The sequence below is a fragment of the Pollachius pollachius genome (genome assembly GCF_949987615.1).
Source record: "Pollachius pollachius genome assembly, chromosome: 6".
NCBI lineage: Eukaryota > Metazoa > Chordata > Actinopteri > Gadiformes > Gadidae > Pollachius > Pollachius pollachius.
Genome location: NC_136939.1, coordinates 5,956,959 through 5,982,096, shown reverse-complemented (window position 1 = coordinate 5,982,096; position 25,138 = coordinate 5,956,959). Strand labels below are relative to the sequence as shown.

General features: G+C 46.8%; 1 protein-coding gene across 3 annotated transcripts in view; it reads right to left on the bottom strand.

The window, feature by feature from the left end:
- The window catches only part of mtmr4 (myotubularin related protein 4), a 44,030-nt gene that overhangs the window by 6,404 nt on the left and 12,488 nt on the right, over positions 1-25,138 (bottom strand). For all 3 annotated transcript variants that reach the window (XM_079738327.1, XM_079738328.1, XM_079738326.1), the window contains exons 3-15: positions 21,173-21,262; positions 14,295-14,411; positions 11,426-11,508; positions 10,543-10,709; positions 9,973-10,069; positions 7,137-7,250; positions 6,670-6,869; positions 5,690-5,818; positions 4,428-4,539; positions 2,992-3,187; positions 2,407-2,592; positions 1,081-1,251; positions 319-473 (exon numbers count right to left, since the gene is read on the bottom strand). In XM_079738327.1, the coding sequence (XP_079594453.1) occupies positions 319-473; positions 1,081-1,251; positions 2,407-2,592; positions 2,992-3,187; positions 4,428-4,539; positions 5,690-5,818; positions 6,670-6,869; positions 7,137-7,250; positions 9,973-10,069; positions 10,543-10,709; positions 11,426-11,508; positions 14,295-14,411; positions 21,173-21,262 (1,817 nt within the window). The remainder of the gene's footprint in view (positions 1-318; positions 474-1,080; positions 1,252-2,406; positions 2,593-2,991; positions 3,188-4,427; positions 4,540-5,689; positions 5,819-6,669; positions 6,870-7,136; positions 7,251-9,972; positions 10,070-10,542; positions 10,710-11,425; positions 11,509-14,294; positions 14,412-21,172; positions 21,263-25,138) is intronic.

The window sequence follows — 25,138 nt, the reverse complement described above, 5'->3', positions numbered from 1 at the left end:
GTTGTACACTTCTTCTATGGGGTGTTAGGAGTATTAATTAGTGCACCGTTTAGGGAGCTAGATTTGTACACTCTGACAACACCACGAAATACTGACACTCTAAATTGCTAAAAAAAACAATTAAAAGTGGGCCAATCAGAACGCCCATCCCCAGTGGTGTACATGGCGACAGGCCAAAACCAATTTAAAAGTGGACCAATCAGAACAAAGCCCCGGTGTGCTGGGGACGCTGGCTCAACGCTGAAAAGCGGCGACGTGCTCCAAGCCGGGGGGGGGCCTAGTCCTCCAGACGGCGGGTAAACGGTGACCAGCCCGTACCTGTCCAGGGGGCGGGGTGTGAGCTCGTCGCCCGCGGCGCCCGGCGACAGGAACAGGCCCATGGCGTCGTCTACGGCGGTGCAGGGCGAGGTCGTGGGCAGGTACACCGCCGTCCACAGCTGGAGCGCCCGCGTGTGGCACACCGGCTGCAGCACCTGAAGGGGACGGACGGGCGGGCGGTCAGAGGATGGTGGTGTTGTTGATGCCGAATGTGTTACCTAGGCGACCGCGACGGGTCTTCACACAGAGGAACTCAGTTCCTCCGTGGGTGTCACACAGAGGGACTCGTCGGAGGATGTGTTTGAAGATGCATCTGAAGATGTGATTCTTTTTATGCATCTAAATGTTTAGGTAAGGGGTTTTCAAAGTTTCTCAGTATTCAGAAGGAAGGTCTGGAAATGTCTTCTGCTAGACCGTACGTAATCCTGTACATGGGTGTGAAGGTGGAACATTTTCATGAAAAACAGTTCCTCATCACTACATGTTATACCTATTCACAACCTAATACTGCTAGGCTCTTGAGCAAGGGACTTCGACCCTCAACTGCGCCGAGCTGGGCAGCTCCGGCATCAAACACGGAAAACGTAAAGATCCCAGTACTGATGTTTTACCCAAAAAAAATTGCAAATTGTTTTTCTCTGGTTCAGGAACCAAAGTCATGAGAAATAGAAACAATATCATCAATAATATATTGATAATACGAATAATACGACCAACATTACTAATAATCACGTTGATAAAAAGGTGAGGGACGGATCATACCATTTCATGGCTGGGGATGTAGAGGAAGTTCTGGAAGTTCTTGTTGCCGGTGCGCAGCAGGGACCAGACGGAGCAGGTGCGTTTGAAGATGTTGCGAGCCTCCCTCTCGCGGGCGTTGTTGCAGAGGAAGGTGCCGTAAAGACACGAGTACGTGTGCTGCACCAGCTTGACCTGCAGAACCACAGCACTGCTTTAATACCAGCCACCACCATTGGACTTCATCAACCTTTTATTAAGGGGCAGGTAGGGGTTAGACAGTGAATACATGGGATTGAGGAGCAGGTAGGGGTTAGACAGTGAATACATGGGATTAAGGAACAGGTAGGTTTATACTGAATACATGGGATTAAGGGGCAGGTAGGGGTTAGACAGTGATTACATGTGATTAAGGGGCAGGTAGGGGTTAGACAGTGAATACATGTGATTAAGGGGCAGGCAGGGGTTAGACAGTGAATACATGGGATTGAGGAGCAGGTAGGGGTTAGACAGTGAATACATGGGATTAAGGAACAGGTAGGTTTATACTGAATACATGGGATTAAGGGGCAGGTAGGGGTTAGACAGTGATTACATGTGATTAAGGGGCAGGTAGGGGTTAGACAGTGAATACATGTGATTAAGGGGCAGGCAGGGGTTAGACAGTGAATACATGTGATTAAGGGGCAGGTAGGGGTTAGACAGTGAATACATGTGATTAAGGGGCAGGTAGGGGTTAGACAGTGAATACATGGGATTAAGGAGCAGGTAGGGGTTGGACAGTGAATACATGGATTAAGGAGCAGGTAGAGGTTGGACAGTGAATACATGTGATTAAGGGGCAGGTAGGGGTTAGACAGTGAATACATGTGATTAAGGGGCAGGTAGGGGTTAGACAGTGAATACATGGGATTAAGGAGCAGGTAGGGGTTAGACAGTGAATACATGGGATTAAGGAGTAGGTAGGGGTTGGACAGTGAATACATGTGATTAAGGAGCAGGTAGAGGTTGGACAGTGAATACATGGGATTAAGGAGCAGGTAGGGGTTAGACAGTGAATATGATGGGATTAAGGAAGGAGCAGGTACAGGTTTGTGAGGACAGACAGGCTGCGGACATTGAGGATCAAACCCGAAAAGTGTTTGCGCTATTGATTCAACGACCTTGACCTCTGACTTTCACAAACTAATCCCCAAACCCATGATTTTACAACCCAATAAAAAAATATAACACTAAAAACAAAGCGAAAGAAAGAAAGAAAGAAAGCAAAAGAAGGAATAGAGGGGAAGGCACACAGTGGTAGACAGGGGGAGGAACAGAGTTGGAGACCGGGGGAGACGGACCACCCACCAGAAAGGCCTCGTTGAACTCAAACAGGCAGGGGAACTGCTTGATGAGCTGGTGCACACAGTCCAGCCACTGCAGGAACACGGGGCACTGCTCGCTGACGTCGTCCGCGTTCTCCTGGTGGCCGCAGCGGTCCCCGAACTTATGGCCGTAGTCCAGCCACTCCGTCTCCACCAGCACCTGGAACCCCTGCGGAGAGAGACACACGGCCAGGCCATCAACACTCGGTCGGACCCGCCCTGGGGGGTTCCCGTGTCACCCGTGTTTCAGGCCCAGAGAATCTAATTGCAGGTTGTTTTGATCGGAGAGCTTGACTCGACACAAACTGGTTTTGTCTCTTTGACTGGGTGTGTTCAGTTACGGCACACGCACATCCATGTGTCGCAGTGATTGCCCGTTCTGATTACTTGACACACCGATCCATCCATGTCAATACAGTTCATCATTTTTAATCAAGCTAACTATTAGTGTGTTAGTGTTGTGAATTGTTTTTCTCAAAGAAACATAAGTGCGGAGGATGCCTTAATCTTAAATATCAATCAATCTAAGATATAAATATCCATAATATGCAATGCATGATGAACTCACTTCTATCGTTCTGTAGAAGGGGTCCAACAGGACCTTGGCCAGCGCCACGATCTGGGGGGTGCGGTCCCAGCCGTCAGAACAGTGCACCAGGACCGGCCGACCCTCCCTCTCCAGCCCCGAACACACCAGAGTGGCCGCCTTCAGCATGACGGACAGGTGCTGCAGCCAACGGGTGCTCTCCAGCGCCGAGAGCCAGCTGAACAAGACCCATGGAGGAGGGGGGATTAGAACTGTGCTGTAACGCAAACTGTGCCAATCAAAGAGACAATCTCTGAGAGGAACAACAATCTGGAGAAGACCTGTTCATAGATAACCATGAGTATAAAATATAAACAATAACAGTAACACAGTCGTTTGCATTTGTTTAAAAATAAAAAAAACAGAGGTTATTGATTAGTTACTCTAAGGAAATGGATTTTTCACTCACTTTCAATCAATCGTGTTGAAAGGGCCTAAAAATCCTGATCAATTTTGATTTTGGCTTATTTCTTTGATAGATAATCATGGCAAATGGACACCATGAAAAATTACGATATCAACCTTTAAACGTTAGACGTTACAGTTGTCTTCATGGTTATCGGGTGAGTGCTTTCAGTGTGGATGTCGTGCTGCAATCCAGTGTGGATTGCAACATGACACTGTGGTTCAAGGAACCAGCGTGACCCGAAACAACCCCCGGTGAAGATTGGCTGGGGTAGGGTGGGCCCCTGACCTACATCTCTGGAGGCCCCCCTGGGTTTCTGTGCACTGCGCTGACCGCTGACCCCTGACCCCCCTCCAAGCGACGCGACAGCAGTGCGGTGTGCAGACATGCCAAGGACACACAGGGACGACACATGCTGCACTGCACGTAAACAACACTGTCTTATCGGCACGGAAACCACACTGTGTTTAACGGCACATAAACAACGCTGCGTTTAACGAAACGTCAATAACACTGCGTTTAACGCAACGTGAACAATACTGCTTTACTGCAGGTAAACCACACTGCTCTACAGCATGTAAACGATACTGCTCCAAGGCATGTAAACAATTTGCTATACGGTACGCAAACAATACCGCTTTGCTGCAAGTAAACAAACTGATTTACTGTGTAGAACATGACTTGTTTAACTACAGATGTACAAACTGTTTAACTGAGTAGAACAACTGCTTTACTGCAGGTAAACACACTCTTTGCTGTACATAAACAAATTGCTTTACTGAATTTCATCAAAGATTATGAACGCCACGTAAACAAGCTATCCGGCAGCATGTAAGCATGGGCAATATGAACACAAAGTGAATAACTAATCCAGTTGATGATTGGCGTATACAAAACAAACCGATATTAATAACCACAGACAGGACGGAGGACAGATGGCCCGCCCAGCGCAGAGGATTGGAGCGGGGGGGGTAAGGGAGATCAGAGAGAAAGGTCAACCGTCTTGACTTACTTTCCCGGATCGGGGATCTGGCTGCAGACGGCTCGGAGGGCCTGGAAGCTGTTCCTGATGGCGTGGATGTTGGCCATGCCCATGAACATCACCTCACAGTTGGGATAGTACTCTGTCCACACAACAGACATAACATACATACACAGTGAATGGAGCACTCCTTCAGAAGATCACATTTACATTTATATTTAGCCGACGCTTTTATCCAAAGCGACTTACAATAAGTACATTTGTCATAAGAAGTGAAACAATATATCGTTGCCGGTACAGTAAAGATGTTCATAGAACCAAGTGCGAGTACTAACAATCGCTAGGCTAACCCATTCCCCATATACAGCTAGCTACTGCAGATGCTACACAATTAAGTACTATGAATAAATACATCATACATTAAGTGCCAGGTCTTTTCACGAAGAGAAACTTTCACTTCATGCTCTTTATTCAACCTTTAGCATTTTACTTGAACTGTCTACTGTTGATATTTGGTCGGGTTCAGCATAATTGCAGACTTGGTACCCGGGATTTGCCCGGAACTTGGCACCTCTCTCTATTTTGCGGTCGTGGAATAACCTCCAGAACTCTTCAGCTTAATGAGAGTCTCCCTGGGATGGTTCAAAGCTCTGATAAAAGAAACAGTAACTGAGGAGTGGAATTGCTATTTCTAAACTACTGTAGTCTTTTTGGTACGTGCAAAATACACAATCCATTGTTACGCCTTTGTCTATTTTTATCGTGGTGTGTTCGTCCTCATTGTTGGTCATCTGTTTTGACATGCTCTAGTTTATACTTTGGTAACTTTGTAGCGCTGGAAACTATCTTTACAAGGACTGACCTTGAAAAAGAGATGTCAACCAGAGTCTCATCCAGGGAGTCCTCAAGATGAATAAATAAATAAATGACCTCAATAGATCCCATCGGTCAAGACGTCAAAGGTCAAAGGCCAAAATAGTTCCTAAACCCTGGGACTCATGTGGGGTCTCTTCCAGGGAGTCCTCAAGATGAATAAATAAATAAATGACCTCAATAGATCCCATCGGCCAAGACGTCAAAGGTCAAAGGCCATAATAGTTCCTAAACCCTGGGACTCATGTGGGGTCTCTTCCAGGGAGTCCTCAAGATGAATAAATAAATAAATGACCTCAATAGATCCCATCGGCCAAGACGTCAAAGGTCAAAGGCCATAATAGTTCCTAAACCCTGGGACTCATGTGGGCTCTCTTCCAGCCCGTCACGTGACCCAGGAGTGGGAATGCCCCACTGACCCTCGCACTCGCAGCCCCCGCCCTTGGCCCTGTTGGCCACGGCCGCCGTGTAGGACCGGGCGTCCAGGATCAGCAGCTTCTGGCGAGCGGGGCTGTCCTCCACGCCAGGGCCCCCCGTCAGGGAGGAGTCTGGGGGGGGGGGGGGGGGGGAGGGAGGGAGTGAGACAGCGAGAGAGTGTGATAGAGAGAAAGAACAGATGGAGAGAGAGGTAAAGACAGAGAGACAGACAGACAGACAGACAGACATGAAGCGAGAGACACATAGATAACATTTTGATTAATTACACAAAGCTGCATAAACATACGTATTTTCTGCAAATGGGTGACAGCAGCTCTGAATGTTGTAGGGAATGTACCGAGAGCTCGTAAGCCCCCCTCCATGCAGATAATGGCGCACACATGGAATAAAAAGGCTGCTTTCACATGCAAAAACGTAACAAAAGTTATGCGGTTAAGGATGTTCTACATGGTAAAAATAGTCTGACAGAGAGGAACCGATTCAGCATTTGCATTATAACCGCTGTCTGATTGAGGAAGTGCGGAAAGGTCAAGTGGAAATCAAAGTACTAAACTGAGTACAACATTAAGCGGGATGAAGCTGTTCTGCGGCCTGCTGATGGAAGTCCATTGTCACTCTAAAGCTAATGTATGTGAGCCACGTAATTGAGTGCAACACATTCCCAGGCCCTGGCGTAGTTGTTAGGCCTCATTGTCTGTTCCGGTTCTCATTAATATAATTGGTTTCCAGTTTGGAAAGTCGCAGGAAAAAAAAACATTAACAAAGTGAATTAACAAAAGTGCATTGTGAAAAAGCCGGACTGCATCCATTCAACACAAGTTACAACACGTACACATTATAGTACTCACACATCCTCAAGAGCCAGCAAAGCCATGCATAACACTGTCAAATAAACAATGACAAAACCGCCCAAGAAACAAGGGAAGTAGTTACGAATGTTAAAAACCTGCGAGCGTCTTACCGAAGTCTCCGTCGGTGGAGTCGGGGCCCTCCCCGCGGGACCGGCACCCCGAGGCCCCGGGCGGGTTCCTCTGCCCCGGGTCCATCTGGCACGCCTTGGCGATGGAGGTCACCAGGTACTCGTCCTCCGTGTTCCTCCAGCCCCACCAGCTGATCTCTGGCTGGCTGCAGCGGGCGATGACCGCCCCGTTCTTCTGGTGCCTGTGGGGGGGTCAGAGAGCGCAGCGACGGCCAATTCAGTTAAACAACAGACAGGCTGTTAGGAACCGCAGACGGGCGACAAAAAAAGCGGAGCGCTAGACACATTTATAAGCTTGGTTCCACTTATAAACTAGAACCTGCTTAGTCATTCGAAAAGCGGCCTCATATTTCTTGCTTCTGGATATTTATAAATTTGCACAATACTCTGAGGTAGCCTTTGGCAGCAGACGATGTGTAACGCACACATAGTTCCACGGTTGTGTGTACCTGTAGACCACCACAGGGATCCTCTTCCAGGACCTGAAGGAGGCAACGCTCTCCAGCTCCTTGTCGGTGATCCACACTGGAACCAGCAGCTTCTGGGGGTAGCTGGAGCACAGCCTGCCACACAGACACACATAGGGTTAGACACTGTGGATCCAATACCCTGACTCCCAATATCGATACTGGTAACAGGCAAAGGATGGTCTAGTGTCGGTGACTGTTAGGGTATGTGACTCCCAGCAGAATGGTTCTGGGTTTCAGCCCCGTTGTGAAAGGAAATCATTGGGCTAGATGTCTACAGGTCTTCAAGCCCTACCTGCTCCTTGATGACATAAATCTACCAGTTCACTTTAAGTCACTTTGGACACAAGAGGCTAAATGTCTCAATAGTAATAATACATTTGTAACAATAACAACATCGTGATTTGCCCAGACGTCCTCTAGACCTTAACCCAAATAGACCTGGTGTGTGTGCTTCTCTCCCTCCCGGCAGACAACCCTTGTGTCGCTGTAGTGTTTTTTATCCTCGGCGAGGTTCCCGGTGGAATAAACATGTGACCGTGCGCCCCCCCCCCCCCCCCCCTGCTCACAGGGTCACCCTCAGGGGAGAGCACCTCCCATTACATAACAAGATGCCCCCCCCCAACCCTCTCATGATTAATGCAGCTCTCGTTCCCCCACTAGAACCCGCGATGCGGGATGACGAGGCTGCTTTCAGCAGCGGTGGAGCTAGCTTCTGCTAGCATGCAGGGGGGGTTTGTTTACCTCCCCGGCGAAGCACGATGAGGGCCGACGGAGGACAACAATGCGGTGACTCACTTCCATTTATTTGTGGAGACCTTGGAGGAAAGCACAGCCGCGGTTGCTGACGGTTTGAGTACTATGGCAGACTCATCCTTTACAAAAGAAAAGGGCTCCATTACGTTACGGTAATCTGATTCTGTTTACGCGTCTTCTACGACTGTTCCAGGCAAGTGGAACACAAATGGGATGCCTTTTGCTGTCTCACAGGCGCACGTACGCGCATGTACGTGCACAGACATTAGGGACAGGGCTGTGAGCTAAACGAAGAGCTGTTAGAGTCGTTATTGGGTTGTGGCTGGTGGTTCTCCGGGCTAAGATCACAGAAATTGCCTTTTTCAGCCACCCGTCTATTTTCATTTCCTCAAATGTCCCCTCTCTCTCCCCAGTGCAATACCCCATCCAGAAAGCATTCTGTTGCATGAATGACTGGCGGCCGCCATTGCAGGAGCAGCTTGTCGCTTGTTGCTCTGGGACATCGCCGCCAGCCGCCTCAGTACGTCTCTCCCCCCCTCTCCTCCCATCAAGCACTTCTCTCACCCCCCCCTCCCCATCTCCTCTCTATCATCTTCCCCCCACATGCACTCCTTTCTATTCCTCTCCTCTCACCCCTCTTCCGCATCTCCCCATCATCTCCTCCCCACAGACACTCCTCTCTTAATTCCTCCCCTTTTAGGAGGAGTCAAATTACAGAGCGAGAGATGATGATGGAGACGGACAGAGGTGGGAGTAAAAGGTATGAGAAAGAAGAGAGAGAGGAAAAATATACACTGAGTGAAGAGAAGAGATAAACACAGAAAAGAGAGGAACATAATGGAAAGAAAGAAGAGATGAGAGAAAGTCAGACTGGGAGCGAAAAGAGAGAAATAACAAGCCAGAGAAAAGCAAAGATAGAGGCGTCGAGAGAAGATACAGAGACAGAACGAAGAGAGAGGAGAGAAAGGAGAGGAGAGAGAGAGACAAGAGGCGTGAGAGATGACAGAGAGAGGGAACACAGAGAGTAGACAGCCAGAAATTAATGTATCAGAGGAGAAACAAAGAGGAGAGCAAGTGCAAGGGCAAGCGAGAGTGAGAGATAGAGATAGAAAAAGCGAGAGGGAGCAAGAGAGAGAGAGAGAGAGAGACAGAGCCGGTGTGCTGAGTCATGGCTCTCAGCAGGCCCCAGCTGTTTAATTAGCCCAGCAGACGAGTGCGGCGTGTCTGTCTCCCACCGCGGGCGGCCTGCCTCGCAACACACCAGCCTCTCCCTTTCATCCACCTGGACACGCAGAGGACACCCAGAGGGCCCGGTGCGCTGCCATAGAAACACGCGCACACACAGACACACGCCCAAAAACAAAGCCCAGGGTGTGGGCTGATGTTTTTGTCTTCACTGCACCGAGAATAAACTCAACTCGTCGAGCCCCACCCTTTCAGAGCCAGGCTGTCTGCCAGCTTGGCATTCCCCGCGTCTTGCTCTTTATTAAGACTTAAAACAAGGATCGGAAATTCATTTTGATCTTGTTTCATGTTTTATGGAATTCTCTTTGCATCCCCACATCAATCAATCAATCGGAAAAGTTACAGCATCTGTGACTTTCGCAGACCTGTAATAAAGCCCATCCAAACATTTCATTTGGCCGGATTTAAATGATTGGAAGGCTAACCCGTCCGTCTACCTATCTACCAACCTGCCTACCTGCCCACACTCTGCCCGTACCCTCAATGCGCATGACCCGAGTCTTCCACAAGGCTAGGTTGAGCCATTACTGAGGCTAGTGCACTAGTCATGTGTTTATGGGGAGAGGCTTTGGAAGGAGGGCCTGGAGGGATATTTTTTTCCCTCCGGTTGGATACTTTCAAAATCAAGCTTACTCTGGCTGGTTTCTCAAAATTTGCCACCCTAGCTGTGATGTTCACAAAAAAGATGATCTGTGAATAAACACAGCTTATTCGACCAAAACTAGAGTCGCATTCCGTTCCCATGCAGGTGTTTTTGTGTGTGCTGTGTCGTTAGCCCTCGCTGACTGCCATCCCAGGGCGAGGCTCTTTGACGTACTTGTAGTTGGAGTTGATGTCAGACACTCTCCAGGCGTTCTGGGTGTCGAATCCCATCCTCCTCACCTCCATCTCCATTCTGTGTCGCACGTGATCGCCTGGAGGAACACGGAGAACACACGTTCTAGACAGCAGAAGCGAAGGATGTGTAGACTGTGACTCATCAACAGTGTGTTGGACATTGAGACATCTGGGAATCCTAAGGCACTCGAACTTGAATTAATCCCATTGGCTGTGATATGGCAAAGCGGCCATGTGTTTGGCTGTCACATTGAAAAGGACCCGCCTTCAAACACAGACCATCTGGTTAATAATCAGTCCGAGTAGGAAGTGTGTGTGTCTGTGTGCTTGTGTGTCTGTGTGTCTGTGTGTGTGTGTGTGCGCGTGCCTCTGTTCGTGTTCGTGTGTGTGTCTGAAGCGACTTTACACAAATGAAGGGGGCCGGGCAGCCCTAGCGATGATCAAGGTGTTCAACCCCCCCCCCCCCCGGCCCAAACGGTTCTGGGCTCTGTACCAGATGCCCGCCCCTGGACCTGCTCCTTAAACCACCACACAGGGTACACCCGTCTACCTGGGCGACAGAGGTGCAGGTGCTGATCCTCATCGTCTGCACTGCCTCCCAGGCACCAGGCGTGGTAGGCCAGGGCGAACAGGTCCTCCAGCCGCGACGGGTGCACCACGGAGCGGTTCAGACGCTTCACCCACTCCTGGCACTGCTTGAAGGTGGAGAAGTGACATCTGACGGGGGCAGAGACCAGCGCACGGGTTAGGGCGGAGTCGACGGCCACAAACAGCTCTCCGACTCTTTGAGCTTCGGTGCGTCGATGGTGGGCGCTGGGGTGGGAGGATGCTGGTTGACGGAAAGGTTTGGGCGTCTCTTTGCCCCTGGGGGTCGGGTAAGTAACTACATAATGGTAGTATCTTTCTTGTCTGATTGATGTGGAATCATAAAGCGTGCCCTGAGACATCTGCTGCTGCAGAGAAGGGGAGCGCCCCCTTTTGTTTAAACGGGATGGTAAGGATTCAAATGCGTGCAGATGGATTCCAGCTGGCGTCAAGATACGACTGTAGGGTTCAATGAAAATAAATATAAATAAGAAATAAGAAATAAGCTAATTATATAGTATATATTAACTACATTTTGTTTTATAGCCTGCTCAGCTTGTCTATAAGATAAGATAATTTATTTTTACAAGGGAACAGGAGATGGATTGGGTTGTGTTAGGCTGACAAAGCACACATAGGTCAACAGATTACAGCCACTGTTGGGTAAATGGTAGTGGATCACCATTTCTATTTTTGTTTTGTGCATTCATTTCCATGCCTGGTCCTAAAAAATGTACACCGTAATGTAGATTAGCCAAAGATGTTCAGGAGAAACCGGTCATGCTGACGTCAATGACCAAAACGTTTGCCTGGACGCCATAATACTGAATGTTGAGTGCCCTCTTTACCTCACTACTTTAGAGTCCTTGCAGATGATGTGCAGCTGGAACATATCTCTGCATTCAACGCTCTCTATCAGCCCAAGAGGCACCTGTGAGTGGGAGGGGGGAGAAGAGAGTAAACACATCAGGCCTCAGTAAGCACAACACACCGTGATTAGCCAAACCGTGACCCCGGAAATTCCCCCTTTAACTTGACAGCTCATTTATGTCTTAACAGGTCTATTTTTTTCGCTGCGTTTCCTTTTCAATTGTGACACTGTGACAAATGCCTGCGGGCCTTTGCAGTATTCCAACAAAGTCCAAGTTATACGGTGTAATAACACGCAATCAACGTGTCCTTAAAATATCCCTCTTTCGTTTAAGTCACACCCCGATAGCCTGATTCACTTGAAAATGCTGATAACAACAGCAGCCACTTTACTGAAACCTGAAAAACTCATTTGAATGTCAAAGTGGGCATTATAACAGTGCTCTTTATGTTCTGTGTGCCACCATAGACAACACATGCACACCCCTAGCTAACTAACAAGCAGCCTGTGCTGGTTTGACTTCTAGCTTTGCTTTCAAATAGTGTTTCTCTACTGATCTCACACGCAACTCCTCACCGTCCATTTGCTGTAATACCAAACCCCTCTGCGGCGACTTCCGGTACACAGCCTCAGAACAGTTGCTCTATGCTGTGTAACACTGTTACCAAATGATTTGTCTTCCTAGGCGTGTATAGTGGAGAGGCTCCAGGAATAGAAAAGATTGTTTACATTGTTCAAACTACTACTAATCTCTGCAGAGGCTCGAAATGGCAAGTGCTGGACAATGGCGACCACAACGAAAGAGCTGGGATGACAGCTGGCCTTTGTTCACCTCAACTGTGGAGTTAATGTGAGGGAGAGCTGGATTGTGTCTATACAGTGGCAGAGGGCGGCTTGGTCACTCAGTACTCACAGTTATGTCATTGTCCACACCTGGGTAGTTCTACAACAGTGACACGTGGAGCATAGAGGGAGGGGGGAGAGAAAGGAGATGCAGAGGGAGAGGAAGGAGGTAAAGAAAGAGATAGGAAGGAGAAAGAGAGAGAGAGAGAGAGAGAGAGAGAGAGAGAGAGAGAGAGAGAGAGAGAGAGAGAGAGAGAGAGAGAGAGAGAGAAGAGGAAGAGAGAGACAGACCAGGGGAGGGAGACAAAAGAGAAAGCAAAGGAGAGACAGAAGGAAAAGAGTGCAGGGGGTGGGGGGGGGGACACAAGACAGTAGGAAATGGAAGAAACAAAAACATCAAGCACAAAAAGGAAATAAAAGGTCTCAAAGTAGGAAAACATCAAAGAGAGTGAATGAAAGGATGAAAGGATACAGTGGATACCAGACACTCCAGGGACACATGATGAAACCAAACATGAACAGAGGTCAAAGGGCAAAGAAACAGTTTGGATGCTGAGGGATCATGTGGCTGATGGGGATTTATGAATTACTCCTGTGGCTCCCTGGTGTTCACAGGGCATTGTGGGGGTCAAATTGAGGTCTGGCGCTGTTTAATATCAGTGTTGTGAAAGGGAAATCCTCTACATTTACCTTCCTCGAGTGAACAGCATGCAATGGGTCTCTGATGACCCTGATCAGCCCTGTGCTTTAACACTAAAAGAGCCAGAGTGAACCCACTGTTTCAGTTGGAATGGAAGAAAATGTAGAAAAGTTAAATTATTTGCGAGAAGGAGTGGAGAGGGGTTTCAATGTATTGGTAACGGCCTGTGGCAACTTTTTTCCGTTTTTTTAAAGTTTTCTAACAACTTTACTTCTTCATTTATCCAGAACAAAACAAATGCTGCAATGAGTAGCCAATGGTATGTTGTACACATAGTACTAGCCCAGAAACACTTAAAAAGTATGCATTCTGCAGGATAAGCCGACGCAATTTGAAAAATTGCTGACCGACCGAACAGGTCAGATCAGATGACGTTCTTCTCGTGACGTACGTGTTCCTCGTGAAAGGTTCTCAGGCGTCAGGAAAAGAACGCTGACTGCGTTCAGCATAGTGGAATGTTCACTTAGTGTTTTGGGGAGAATGGTAAAAATGTAGGATTTTACCCCTTCTGTAAAAATCACAGTAGTATTGCAGTAACGGTGACACAATCGCATATAATACCATGCTGCCGATCTTCTCAGGCACATTACCATGTTTCTGGGTTCCCTGGCTCCTACCCCTACAGATGGGTGTACACCCCCTTTACACGGTTATTATTGAAAGGCCCCTTCTTACTATTATTTATGTCTCTGGCTAGAGTCTAGCTGGAAAACATGACCCGATGTGTGGGAAACCTTCACAAGGCTGTACACTTCTCATCAAGGCACACAACAGGCCTGTGTGCGCGTTTGCACAAGCGAGGCACTGACGTCAACGAGAGAGCGAGGAAGCGAGACGCAAGCGCTCCCGCGCCAGCACGGGGTCAAGGCCTGGAGAGCCATGATGTCATCCTAAATCTCCCGAGCCTGGCTGGGAGATCAGTCGCCCACGCAGGTGGGCCATGTGACTGACCTCTTAGCACTGTCTGGGCCGCCCACTTTAGAGCACAGCTTCGATACTTCACTTTGATAATGCAAAGTCATGTTTGAATCCCATGTGTCATAATGTATGAATTCATATTGATCCACCTGGCAAAACTCCACTCTAACAACCTCTGAGTGTCTGTCTGTCTGTCTGTCTGTCTGAGTGTCTGGCTGTGTGTCTGGCTGTGTGTTGTGCCAATACCGTGGGTGTATACATACTTACGGCAGGTAGCCCAGCAGGACTTGAACCCCCTAACCCTGGCAGTGTAAGTCCCACAGTCTTCCCAGTTGAGCTCGACAACCAACGACAACGTGGTGCGACCGCACTGCTGTCGACTTACATTGATGACCGAATCCTTGAACTTGATGTGGAGCCTGTAGTTGGAGATGGCGATGACGGCCTCATCGGCACGGCCCAGGTACTCCACACCTTCCCCCTGCAAGGCCGGGAACGGTACCTGGGGGAGCGGTCAGAGGAGCAGAACCGTATCAGAGAGATGCCCGGCCGAGCACCAGGCATCGTTAAACTGAACGAGGCCGGAAAGGAAATGAAGGGATGGAAGAGGTGTTGCGTTAGAGGTTTTTTAGACCCCCGTCATGGGAAAAGCGTGTGCAAAGCGAAAGAGAGAAGCGATAAACAGGAAGGAGGAGGAAGTGTGTGAAGAGATTGTGAGTGTGAGCAGGTTTTATCGGCCGCTCTTCATGAGGCACGAGGGCGGGCAGTGCCGCCCGCATAAGCAGACGTGTCTGGGGGGGATACATGATGGCTACTGCGTCAGTGCTGCTGACCGTACAGTCAGGCTCTCATACTGTTCATTACGTGTGGGCCTTTCATTAAAGGCGGCTCCGGGTTTGGGCTGGGAAGGTAATTGGCTCTTATCAGAGGAAATAGGAGCATGTTTGTGATTCCATTCAGAGGCCCAGGACATTAGATGACACACACACACACACACACACACACACACACACACACACACACACACACACACACACACACACACACACACACCTCTGCCAACTTCTACAGGAACTCTTGATTTGATTCGAAGACCAGACGGAAAGCCAGCAATTTTTTATTTTTTTTAAAGCCCTTACGTCGACCTCCTCTCATCTGTTCTGCCTTGTTAATCTAATTCATACCTTTTAAGTGTTCTTTTATATGATTAATTAGGGTTCATTTGGTTTAGTGAACCCGATGTGAACAGCACTTCATTGTGAATGTTGCTTAATAGCCTGTGATACTTTAATCTAAATCTAGCAAACAAAAAAAAGGATATTGAAACCATGAGTTTTTCAAATCACTTTTTCGTATTAATCGTCAGGCACATTCCGTAGGGTTAGGGCTACATCATTGTTTAACTTTAGAGGATGAATGCCAACAGGTTTGATATCCAAGTTCTCTTCAGACTACTCCTCGATACGTTGGGCGATAAGCCGCGATGTGACAATAACTCCTTGTAGATATTATTAGAGACGAACCGGTTCCATGTCAAAGAGAAGTCAGATGAGATCACAAAAGGTGCAGTCAAAGACCGTCATTTAATGAAATGGACGAGGAACTACACTGTCGGGAATTAGGAGATGCCGTTGACTGGAAACATGGTGTGCCAAAGCATTTTGGCTCACGGATACTCAGAAAACATCTCGTTCTCACATCATCGATTTCCTCCACAAATTGTACAATTCCACAGTTCCAGCATTGCGTTTGCTTGTCAATTGATTCATAAAAAGAACCAACAGACTTCGAGTGGTCCTGGGAAGCTATCTATGTGGCATGCTACCACAGCCGGGCCTCAGGGAGCAACCGGGGGAAAGTACGGTCAAGGTAAGGCCGTTCCCCTGTGGCACGTTAAACGGTTGCCAGGAGACCATGCACGACGTTACCCCGCAGCGGCATGCATTCATGCAATCGCTGAGTCATGAAGAAGAGAGGGCCAGCGGAGCATGGACAATGAGGCATGCAGCGGGGCGGGATACTGCATGTTGGGGAGGGGGGGGGGCAGCAGGACACTAGTTTACAGCTTAATCAAGAAACAAATGCTAAGCTAGGTTTTTATGTATTTGGTAAGCTAAGATAACTATTAGCTTAAACTCCAGGGGTGGAACAAATGAGCTCAAAAGAACAGCTGCATTGTCAACGAACCACTGCAAAAATCCAATCACTTCATTGGAGGAAACATGGGATGGTGAGGGAGGTGGGAGAACGTGGATGTCCTGCGTTATACATAATTATGTTTTGATCACAATTCAAAAGACATCCCGAGTCCTGATATGACACGCAACCAGGAGGCCGAGAACATGTAAGAGATTTGCCAAGACAGGGTACCATGGTGATGTTCTCCGAGGCTGAGCGGGGGAGGGCGGAAGTGTTCAACTCAAGTAACAACACGTTCGGATACTTCCACCAGCAGTACGAGTCAGCGGGAGAACAGACACACGGTGCACCTACGCAAAAAGAATATGGAAAAAGATAAGGTTTCCCCGGACGTCAGAAGATCTGCCTGATTGACATCTCGGAGGAATACTTTGGGTGAGCGTGCGCCACAGGCCCCATCTCAAATACTGGGATGGACTGCAATCTGATATCAATAACTCGATCAGACAATGGGGATGATATACATCTAGTATCTTGGCGGTGGGCGTGTCAGAAGCCAATATCGCGGCAGCTGCTAAATAAGGGCCAGATTCCGCATAACAAAGTCTCCGCTAATACGTCCAAGACTTCAGTTCTATCCAGGAAATTCAACCTCGAGGATTTCTGCAGGAGTTCTGCAGGCCCCTCGCATCCTCATAACACTAAAATATACTCTTTGATGTTGCGCCACAGCACAGCCGAGACGTTCTTTCTAAAGGTCTAAATTTGGCATCCATGAGTAGAAGCATTATCTGCAGAAAGTGGCTGGGGGTGCACGAGGAGGCCTCAGGGGAAGCGTTGTGGTGGAAGGCTCCGGCGTCGTGGAAGGGGAGGGGACGTATCCGCGGCACGGAGACAGCGAGAGACGGGTCGTCACGACAATGAACGCGATGGGCAGACCTTGGAGCAGCATCATCACGCAAGCTGCGTTCCTAATGGGAGGTGTTTGAGTCCCACACACACCTGCCAACGAGAAGAGCAGGAGAGAGACGCCCTGCCTCTTCCCCTGCAGCATAACTAGGCCAGGGAGAGGCTTAGCAAAGACACAGAGAAAGAAAGAGCGAGAGAGAGCGAGAGCGAGAGACAGAGAGACAGAGAGAGACCCCCCCACCCCCACACACAGACAGAGAGATAGATGGAGAGAAAGAGAGAGACACAGACAGAGAGAGAGAGACACAGAGATTGAGAGAAAGAGAAAGAGAGAGAGAAAGAGAAAGAGAGAGAGAAAGAGCGAGAGAGAGAGAGAGAGAGAGAGACAGAGAGAGGGCGAGAGAGAGACCCCCCCACACACACAGACAGAGAGATAGATGGAGAGAAAGAGAGAGACACAGACAGAGAGAGAGAGATTGAGAGAAAGAGAAAGAGAGAGAGAAAGAGAAAGAGAGAGAGGGCGAGAGAGACCCCCCCCACACACACACAGACAGATAGATGGAGAGAAAGAGAGAGAGACACACAGACAGAGAGAGAGAGAGAGAGACAGAGATTGAGAGAAAGAGACAGAGAAAGAGAAAGAGAGAGAGAAAGAGCGAGAGACACAGAGAGAGACAGAGAGAGGGCGAGAGAGAGACCCCCCCACACACACACACAGACAGAGAGATAGATGGAGAGAAATATAGAGACAGAGAAAGCCAGCGAGGAGTATGACATTGTCTGACACTGGAGTCGTGATTTGACGGTGCTGGCAACCTGCTTCCTTGCTCTGTGTGGAAAACGCATCCGCATACGCATACGCATCTATCACAGGCTCTAATGCGTATGCACATTTGTGCTCACATGCTGGCACACATGTGCACTGGGGAGAGTGTGTGTGTGTGTGTGTGGGGGGGGGGGGGGGGGCTGGGGTATACACACATAGTGGTGTGATGCATGTGGTCCGAGATCAAATCTGTCAATGCAGTGAAGCTCTGGAGAGACGCGTCAGTTGTGATGGTGTCGTGGGACTGCTCTCAGACGCGTGTTCGTGATTGTGTGAAAGCAGGAGGGGACAATGCGAGGGGAAGGGCATGAGGGAGAGAAGTAGACCGAACCAGTGCTGGGAACCAGAAAACGATTTTTCAAATCATACAATGCCATGACGTCTAATACATTTAGAGGGCTTCAGAGGTTTGCACAGATTTGTGTTACAAAAGCATCATGTTATTAGTACTACCAGCCAATAGTAAGTCAGAAGAATAAATAATAGATAATGATTAGTTAAAGGAGCAGTGTGTAGGATTAAGTCACATCTAGTGATGAGGTTGAAGAATGCAACCAACAGATTTTCCCCTTTCTAATGGCGTAGGAGAGAAGGCCTTAACTGGCCAACAAGGTACCTGAAGTTCTTCAAAAGGATGTCAGTGTCTATGAAAGCGTTGATAAGCCAAGTGTAAAATGTTGGGCTTCCTTGATCGATTTCTTAAGTTGATTTATATAGTCTGTAAAATTATAGGTCACGACTTTCAAGTAACATAGCGATTATGATTGTTGAATCATAAAATGGACCTTTCTAAGGCCGTTTTTTCGTTGTGGACTACTGTAAAATGGATAATCTATAAATGGCGGTGCAACATGGCCACTTCCTTTGCAGATATAAAGCTCATTCTAAGATTACAAAAACACAATGATTATATACTTAGGACATGCTTAAGAATATTATATTCAATTTCTGCCAAGTCTGTTCAGCTAGATGCCATTCAAATTCTTAGTAGTGCACCTTTAAAGTTCAATAAATAAGTAGTCAAAGAACATAAAAAAAGGAAAAATGTAGCCTTTCGCAGTCCCTGCATCATGGTAAGCACTAATGGGAGGTGTTGACTACAAACAGTTAAGTCATGACAAGATAATATGGAAGCATATATGTAGCAAAATTCTAACGGCAATGCAATTTGCATTTCAATAATTCATTACATTACCATATATACACAATTGACAATTCATTATGCAATTTACTAGTGTAATTTGTAAATACGTTATTCAAAGTGTATTTTAATATGCAAAGTGACAATGAAATCCTCTTTTAAATTTGCAAAAGTTATAACAATAAAAATAGAATAACACTTTGGCCAATTTTTTGAGTTCCTTTATTCAAATTGAAGCGGGGTTTTCGCACCCTTCTCCGGTGCGATCCGGTGCAGGCATGTTGGTCGCTGTTTCGGACCCTGCATCCCGCTGCTCCTCTAGAGCGGCAGCGGCCTCCCGCAGCAGCTGCGCGACCGTCTTTTCCGCCATTACCACGTTATTACTATATACGTCAACCCACTCAAACCTGGCACAATGCTAGGCATAGAAAATAAAGTGCCGAGTGGAAGTGCTATTTCGTGGACGATCAGCTGGTCTGATGAGGAAGTGACGTAGTACCCGCCCAGACGCGATGGCTGATACGTTTTGCAAACTCTTTCGCAAAGCGTTTAGCAAGCTCTTTTGCAAAACGTTTTGCAAACTCTTTTGCAAAACGTTTTGCAAACTCTTTTGCAAACTCTTTGGCAAAACGTTCTGCAAACTCTTTTGCAAAACGTTTTGCAGACTCTTTTGCAAAGCGTTTTGCGGATTGAAATGTAATTTGAATTTCGCAACACACGGAGCGTGGCAAAGTGCATTGCAAACAAGGGGACGCTATAGCTTTTCAATTTGAAAAAAGGAACTCAAAAAAATTGACAAAATGTTATTCTATTTTTATTGTTATAACTTTTGCAAATTTAATTGAGGATTTCATTGTCACTGTGAATATTAAAATACACTTTGAATAACGTATTTACAAATGACATTATTGAATTGCATAATGAATTGTCAATTGCATAATGTAATGACTTATTAAATTGCAAATTGCCTTGCCATTTTATTTTTGCTACATATATGTTTCCATAAGATAAGAACATCACATAAAAGGAAGCATGGGGATGGCGAACGATAACACCAATGATCTCATTATAAATCAGCATTAGGATGACTTTTGATCAGTGACCAATCGAAACAGATCATTAGCAACACACAAATGCATTAGGTCTTTGTATCGTGAGCCCATCGCGGTAATTAAAAATATTATTTTGATCGCACACACCAACGCGCCACCATAAAACTTGCCCTTCCCAATTTGGATAATGGCACTGGCCATGAAAGAGGGCCGTAAACCTGCTTCGCTTAGGTAATGCAAACATCTTTCAATACCCAGCAATGGCTCGGCTTTTGTCAAGCGGAACAAAAGCAAGATAGACGACCCATCACAAAGCACTCAGGGGATAAATGGCAACTGTAAAGTCATTTCTGTTCAAAGTATAAATCAAGTGAATGCGCTTTTTTAGCCCAAAGTTGAACCTTGAACAGTGGTGCATACTATGAAGTTATAGTAATAGTAATGCTGTTATTATACAGGTTGCATTGCAACAGTATAACTGGCCTGTGTAGGTTATATTATATTATATTATATATTATAATATAATGCATGCTTTCATTTAAATTAAGTATAATGTCCAATAGCCTGTAAATGAAATGGACCACTGTAAAGCTTCAGAAAACCCTATCAAAAAGGTTTTTACTAGCAAGTGAAATATACTGACAACACATCTGCAGAGGTCTCAGTGAGGCCTTTCAGTTTCCCATTTTCAAAATGAAAGCGCTACGTGCGTGTATCTCCAATGCCCTATCTAAATGAGGGAGTGCTGATTAGGCAATTTGTGTCACTCTTAATCTGAAAGATAGAAAGTGTTTTCTATTGATGCCGTGCTGCTGATTCACTTATGGCCCAATCTCAGTCCTTCCCAAGCGCCACTGCCTTGTACGGTATAGAGTCCCATCTAAACCACTCACTCGTCTCTGTGTGAGGAAGGGAACGGCATAAATCGCCCCTGTTCTAGCTGCAGTGCAACACTGCCGAGCAACCGCACGATTCAGCCGAGATCACCACCTGGCCAACTGCCATGCAAGGGACCCCATCAACCCAGGCCTGCACAAATAAAACACCACCGTCGTGAAGAGCATGCCGGCTGAGGGTCAGAGCCGGCTTCCTCCAGCTTAGGATCTGGGGGGAAACGAGCCGGGCAGAGGGTCGAGGAGGTGGGATCGGTCGGTCGGAAGGAAGGACGGAGGGAGGGGATGTAATGGAGGTCTCACCTGAAGGCTGTCGTCTTCCTTCACCAGCTCCTTCTGGGGAAACAGGTCCTTGGCCTTGATGTACTCCAGACTTGGAGGCCCGTCTTCACCCTGATGGGACCCAAAGACAACACAGCAGGTGGTTAGACAGCAGCTCACAAACAGGGCAGGACGCTGTGAGGGGCCCCGCATGTTGAATAGACCGGCACATACTTTGCACCGTAGATACACAGACTTTAATCATGTTAAAAGGTCCCATGACATGCCACCAGGTGTGGGCTGATTAGCCGTTTCGGATATCTGTCCCTTATGACATAACAGTTGGGCGTGTCCACCTAGATGTGTGACGGAACGGTTAATCAGCCCACACCTGGTGGCATGTCATGGGACGATTAATGTCGACAGATGGAATCGTTTGTAGAAAATAAAAATGGTTTAAAGCAAAGGATACCAAACAACAACATTGAAAGCATCCAATGTATTATTTAATTCACTTCAGGTCATGAGTTTTAAATGATGCTGGCATGGTATTCATTGTGAAAAGATCATTAAGCCAAATTCAAATTAAAGAAAGATTAATACTGACATTACGCTAGGCTTCTTTTATTACCCTGGAAGTTAATGCAATCATAGTACTATTCTTAGTTTGAGGATGTAATAAAGGAAATGACATGTTGGTTGAGCTAAAGCGAACAGCAGTACCATGCTCAAGCTAACATAGCAATCCAATGTAAATGCATCTACATCCACCGAAAACAAATCAACATATTTCCTTCTAGCCACGCAATCTCTTCACACCATGAAAGAGGATCCAACATGGCCGCAAACCATGTGACCAGGAGTTTCATCTAGCATCATGTGGTGTCAAACTGTGAACACACCACCATAACACATACTACAGTTGGGCATTGCGCAGGAGTAGCAAGCGATACTGTGCGCCAGAAATTACAACTTTGTTTCCCAGAGATCATTAGGTGTGAAAAACACAATGATTAAGAGTGCTTGATATCCAGAAGACCCGTAAGTATTCCCACGTGTGGAACTCATGATAGTATAAAAGAGATATATATATATATATATATATATATATATATATATATATATATATATATATATATATATATATATATATATATATATATATATATATATATATATATATATATATATATATATATAATACTGATATAGAGAGGGTAAATTGCTAGGCAACAGGAGACAATGCCACTTGTATGTTATCGCAACCTTAATATCACTTCCATTTTTAATATCCGATATGACTTCAGCATCGGTCGAGTGATAAGCCCTGCCGTGCATCACTGCTTCGTGATTGGGCGGAGCCGTGACTGCCAGCCAATCCATCAGGAGGCCCCTGGAGGGGTCCTGTCATCTCAGGGCCATGGTTTCCTGGTGGCCCGTGGTCGTTTTGTTCCCCCCCAGGTACTCAGACTGGCCGAGACGTAGCATAACACACAGATACATATGAGAAGGCGTTGCTGTAGAGGCTTATTTAGCAGATTTAACGTCAAGCGCTAGAACGGCTCAGGTAATTGATTGGTTGAACAAACACCCACACACAGTCCCGAGATCAATCAACTCTCTGGACTCTTTTATTTATTTATCTGGGCCAGCGCTTGCGCTGTGGACGCCCTGGCATCGTTTAATGGCCGCTCTTATGAAGCACTGCTGACAGTGCAGGTTTCTGAGGGGCCAGGAGAACAGAATGTACCACCGTGACAAGAACACTGAGACGCCAGATGTCTGTTCCGCTCAGAGCATGGAGTGGGGCTCTTCCAAGGGGATCATTAAAAGGGGAGGCATCAGATATCCAGAATAAGTAATTGTATTAGCTGTTTTTGGAAACTAATAAAGTTAGCGTTCAGTCGGAATAAGCATGTTGTTTCAAGGCTTCGGTTCATCTCTTGTGCCAGACGTCATTTATTCCAGCTGAAGCACGCCGCTTGTCAATTTTGTTTGTTGCTATCCAACTTCCGTCACTTTGGTTTATTCATAAGAAATTCATAAGCCTAGGAGGGAAAAGCTGGATGTGCGAGAAAACAGACAGGCTAACAGGGTTGGCTCCAAAACAAATGCTTTGCAAGTCAATTGTGAAACCTACTTTCTATAACAGTTTTAGGCCCTGTCACCTGACAAACGTCCTGTCTTTAGATTAGCAGTTGTACAGTCTGAGACCCAAAAAGGAATGTGGTGGTGGGTGGAGGAGGGTATAAAATATTGATTGAACCTGGGCTTTTGGGCAGAAGATGTGCTCTGTGCATTAATATTTCAGATGTTAAGATCTATCATGCAGCAAACCAACGATGGCATTTTGATACACCTTGCTGAATGGTACACACACTGGACTATAAGTCCCGGAAAGCTCTTGATTCTAAAGGACAGACGCCTAGTATAAATAAAAAGCCCTCACACATATTTCAACCGACACCAGCTTGTTCTGTGCTCAGGACATTTCTGCTCAGTCACTGCTGAACGTCCCCTCCCCCACCGACCTCTCTCCAACAAGTAAAGTGCCGTATCAAATGCACATACACGCAGCCTAAAATACATCTGAAGTTCAATATCATATCAAACTTCTAACAAATATAGCCATGATGGTCCTTTCGGTACAACCAAGAGGAATGCTTTGATTTCGGACAGGAGATGATGTTTTATTTCTGCAAACAGGAAATTTGTTTGGTTATGTTGCAATACCTTAAGTAAACAATTACGCACACACAGAGTGTGAGTGTGCGTGCGTGTGCGTGTGTGAAAAAGAAGAATAACGAGCAGAACATTTCAAAGATTCGCAGACAGAGAATTCATGAATAAATGTCTGGTTACCATGGAGACGACAACCCTTTTTGGAAGCCTGAGTCGTTTTCTATTGGTAACCTTGGAAACAATGTACTATCTCTACTCGAGGGATTTCAAACATAATCTGTTAGATTAAAGCAGCGTCGGTTTTAGGAACACACTCCAATGTACTACATATTATGACACAGAGGTGACCTCTTCTGCAGCCCGCCATGCACACGGCCTGCTGTCTTTGGCAGGTCATTTCAGCGGAGACTGTTTGGCTTTACCACAGCAGATAGCTGCACTGTGCTGTGTAGCTGACTAGGCTGGAGGGGGGGGGCGATAAAAGGTTGGCGGACAGGATAAGTCAGAAAGGAATTTCACACAATAAAAACAATAAAGGATTGAACAAGACGTCAATAGCTCATTGAACGGTTGGATGGATGTGGTGAAGGGGGATGCTTGGGTGATTGTTTCCTTGAGAGTTGAGGGTCGACAAACCCATCAGAACTATTTAGCGAGATTAGGGGATGTGGAGGGTACGATGAAGCCTCAAACTCACTCACCTCCACCCCTTCTCTCCCCCTCCTCGAGCAAAGGAATATCAATATTTGATGGAGCTCGAAATGAGCAGTCCTTTTTTTAGTTGAGGCAGGGCAGTATTCCGTGCAGGAAGGAGACAAAGAGAGCCAGGGTTCCTGTAGGAAGGTTCCTTGAGAGACCCAGAATGTGCACCACGATAGAGTAATACTCTAAGGGCATGTAGTCCACAGTGCAAGACAACGTGATACATAAGCAGATTGGTGGTGTGGTAGGGTGGAAAGTGCCCTTTTCTGAGGACAACCTAAGATAAGGGCAGAGTCGATGAGGAAACCGATCAATCAAGGTTGAGGGCATTCTATGCTGACCTTCAGATACTATTCGATGCTAGGGTGGGAGGAGCTACAAGTCATAAACAACAAGCAGGGGGGATGTTTGGACAGGAACATGAAGCAAAGAGAAAGTGAAGCATCCCACAAAAGGAGGAACAGGACCAAACGTGCCTTGCTTGTAGCTAGGGCTCCAACTAATAATTTTCTGTTGATTCGTCGTCATAGGAATATATTAATAGTTTTTCTTATTTAGGCTTAAAATATAAATAAATAAAATAACCAGGGCCCAAACTGCCAGGAAAAACTGATTGCCTGAATT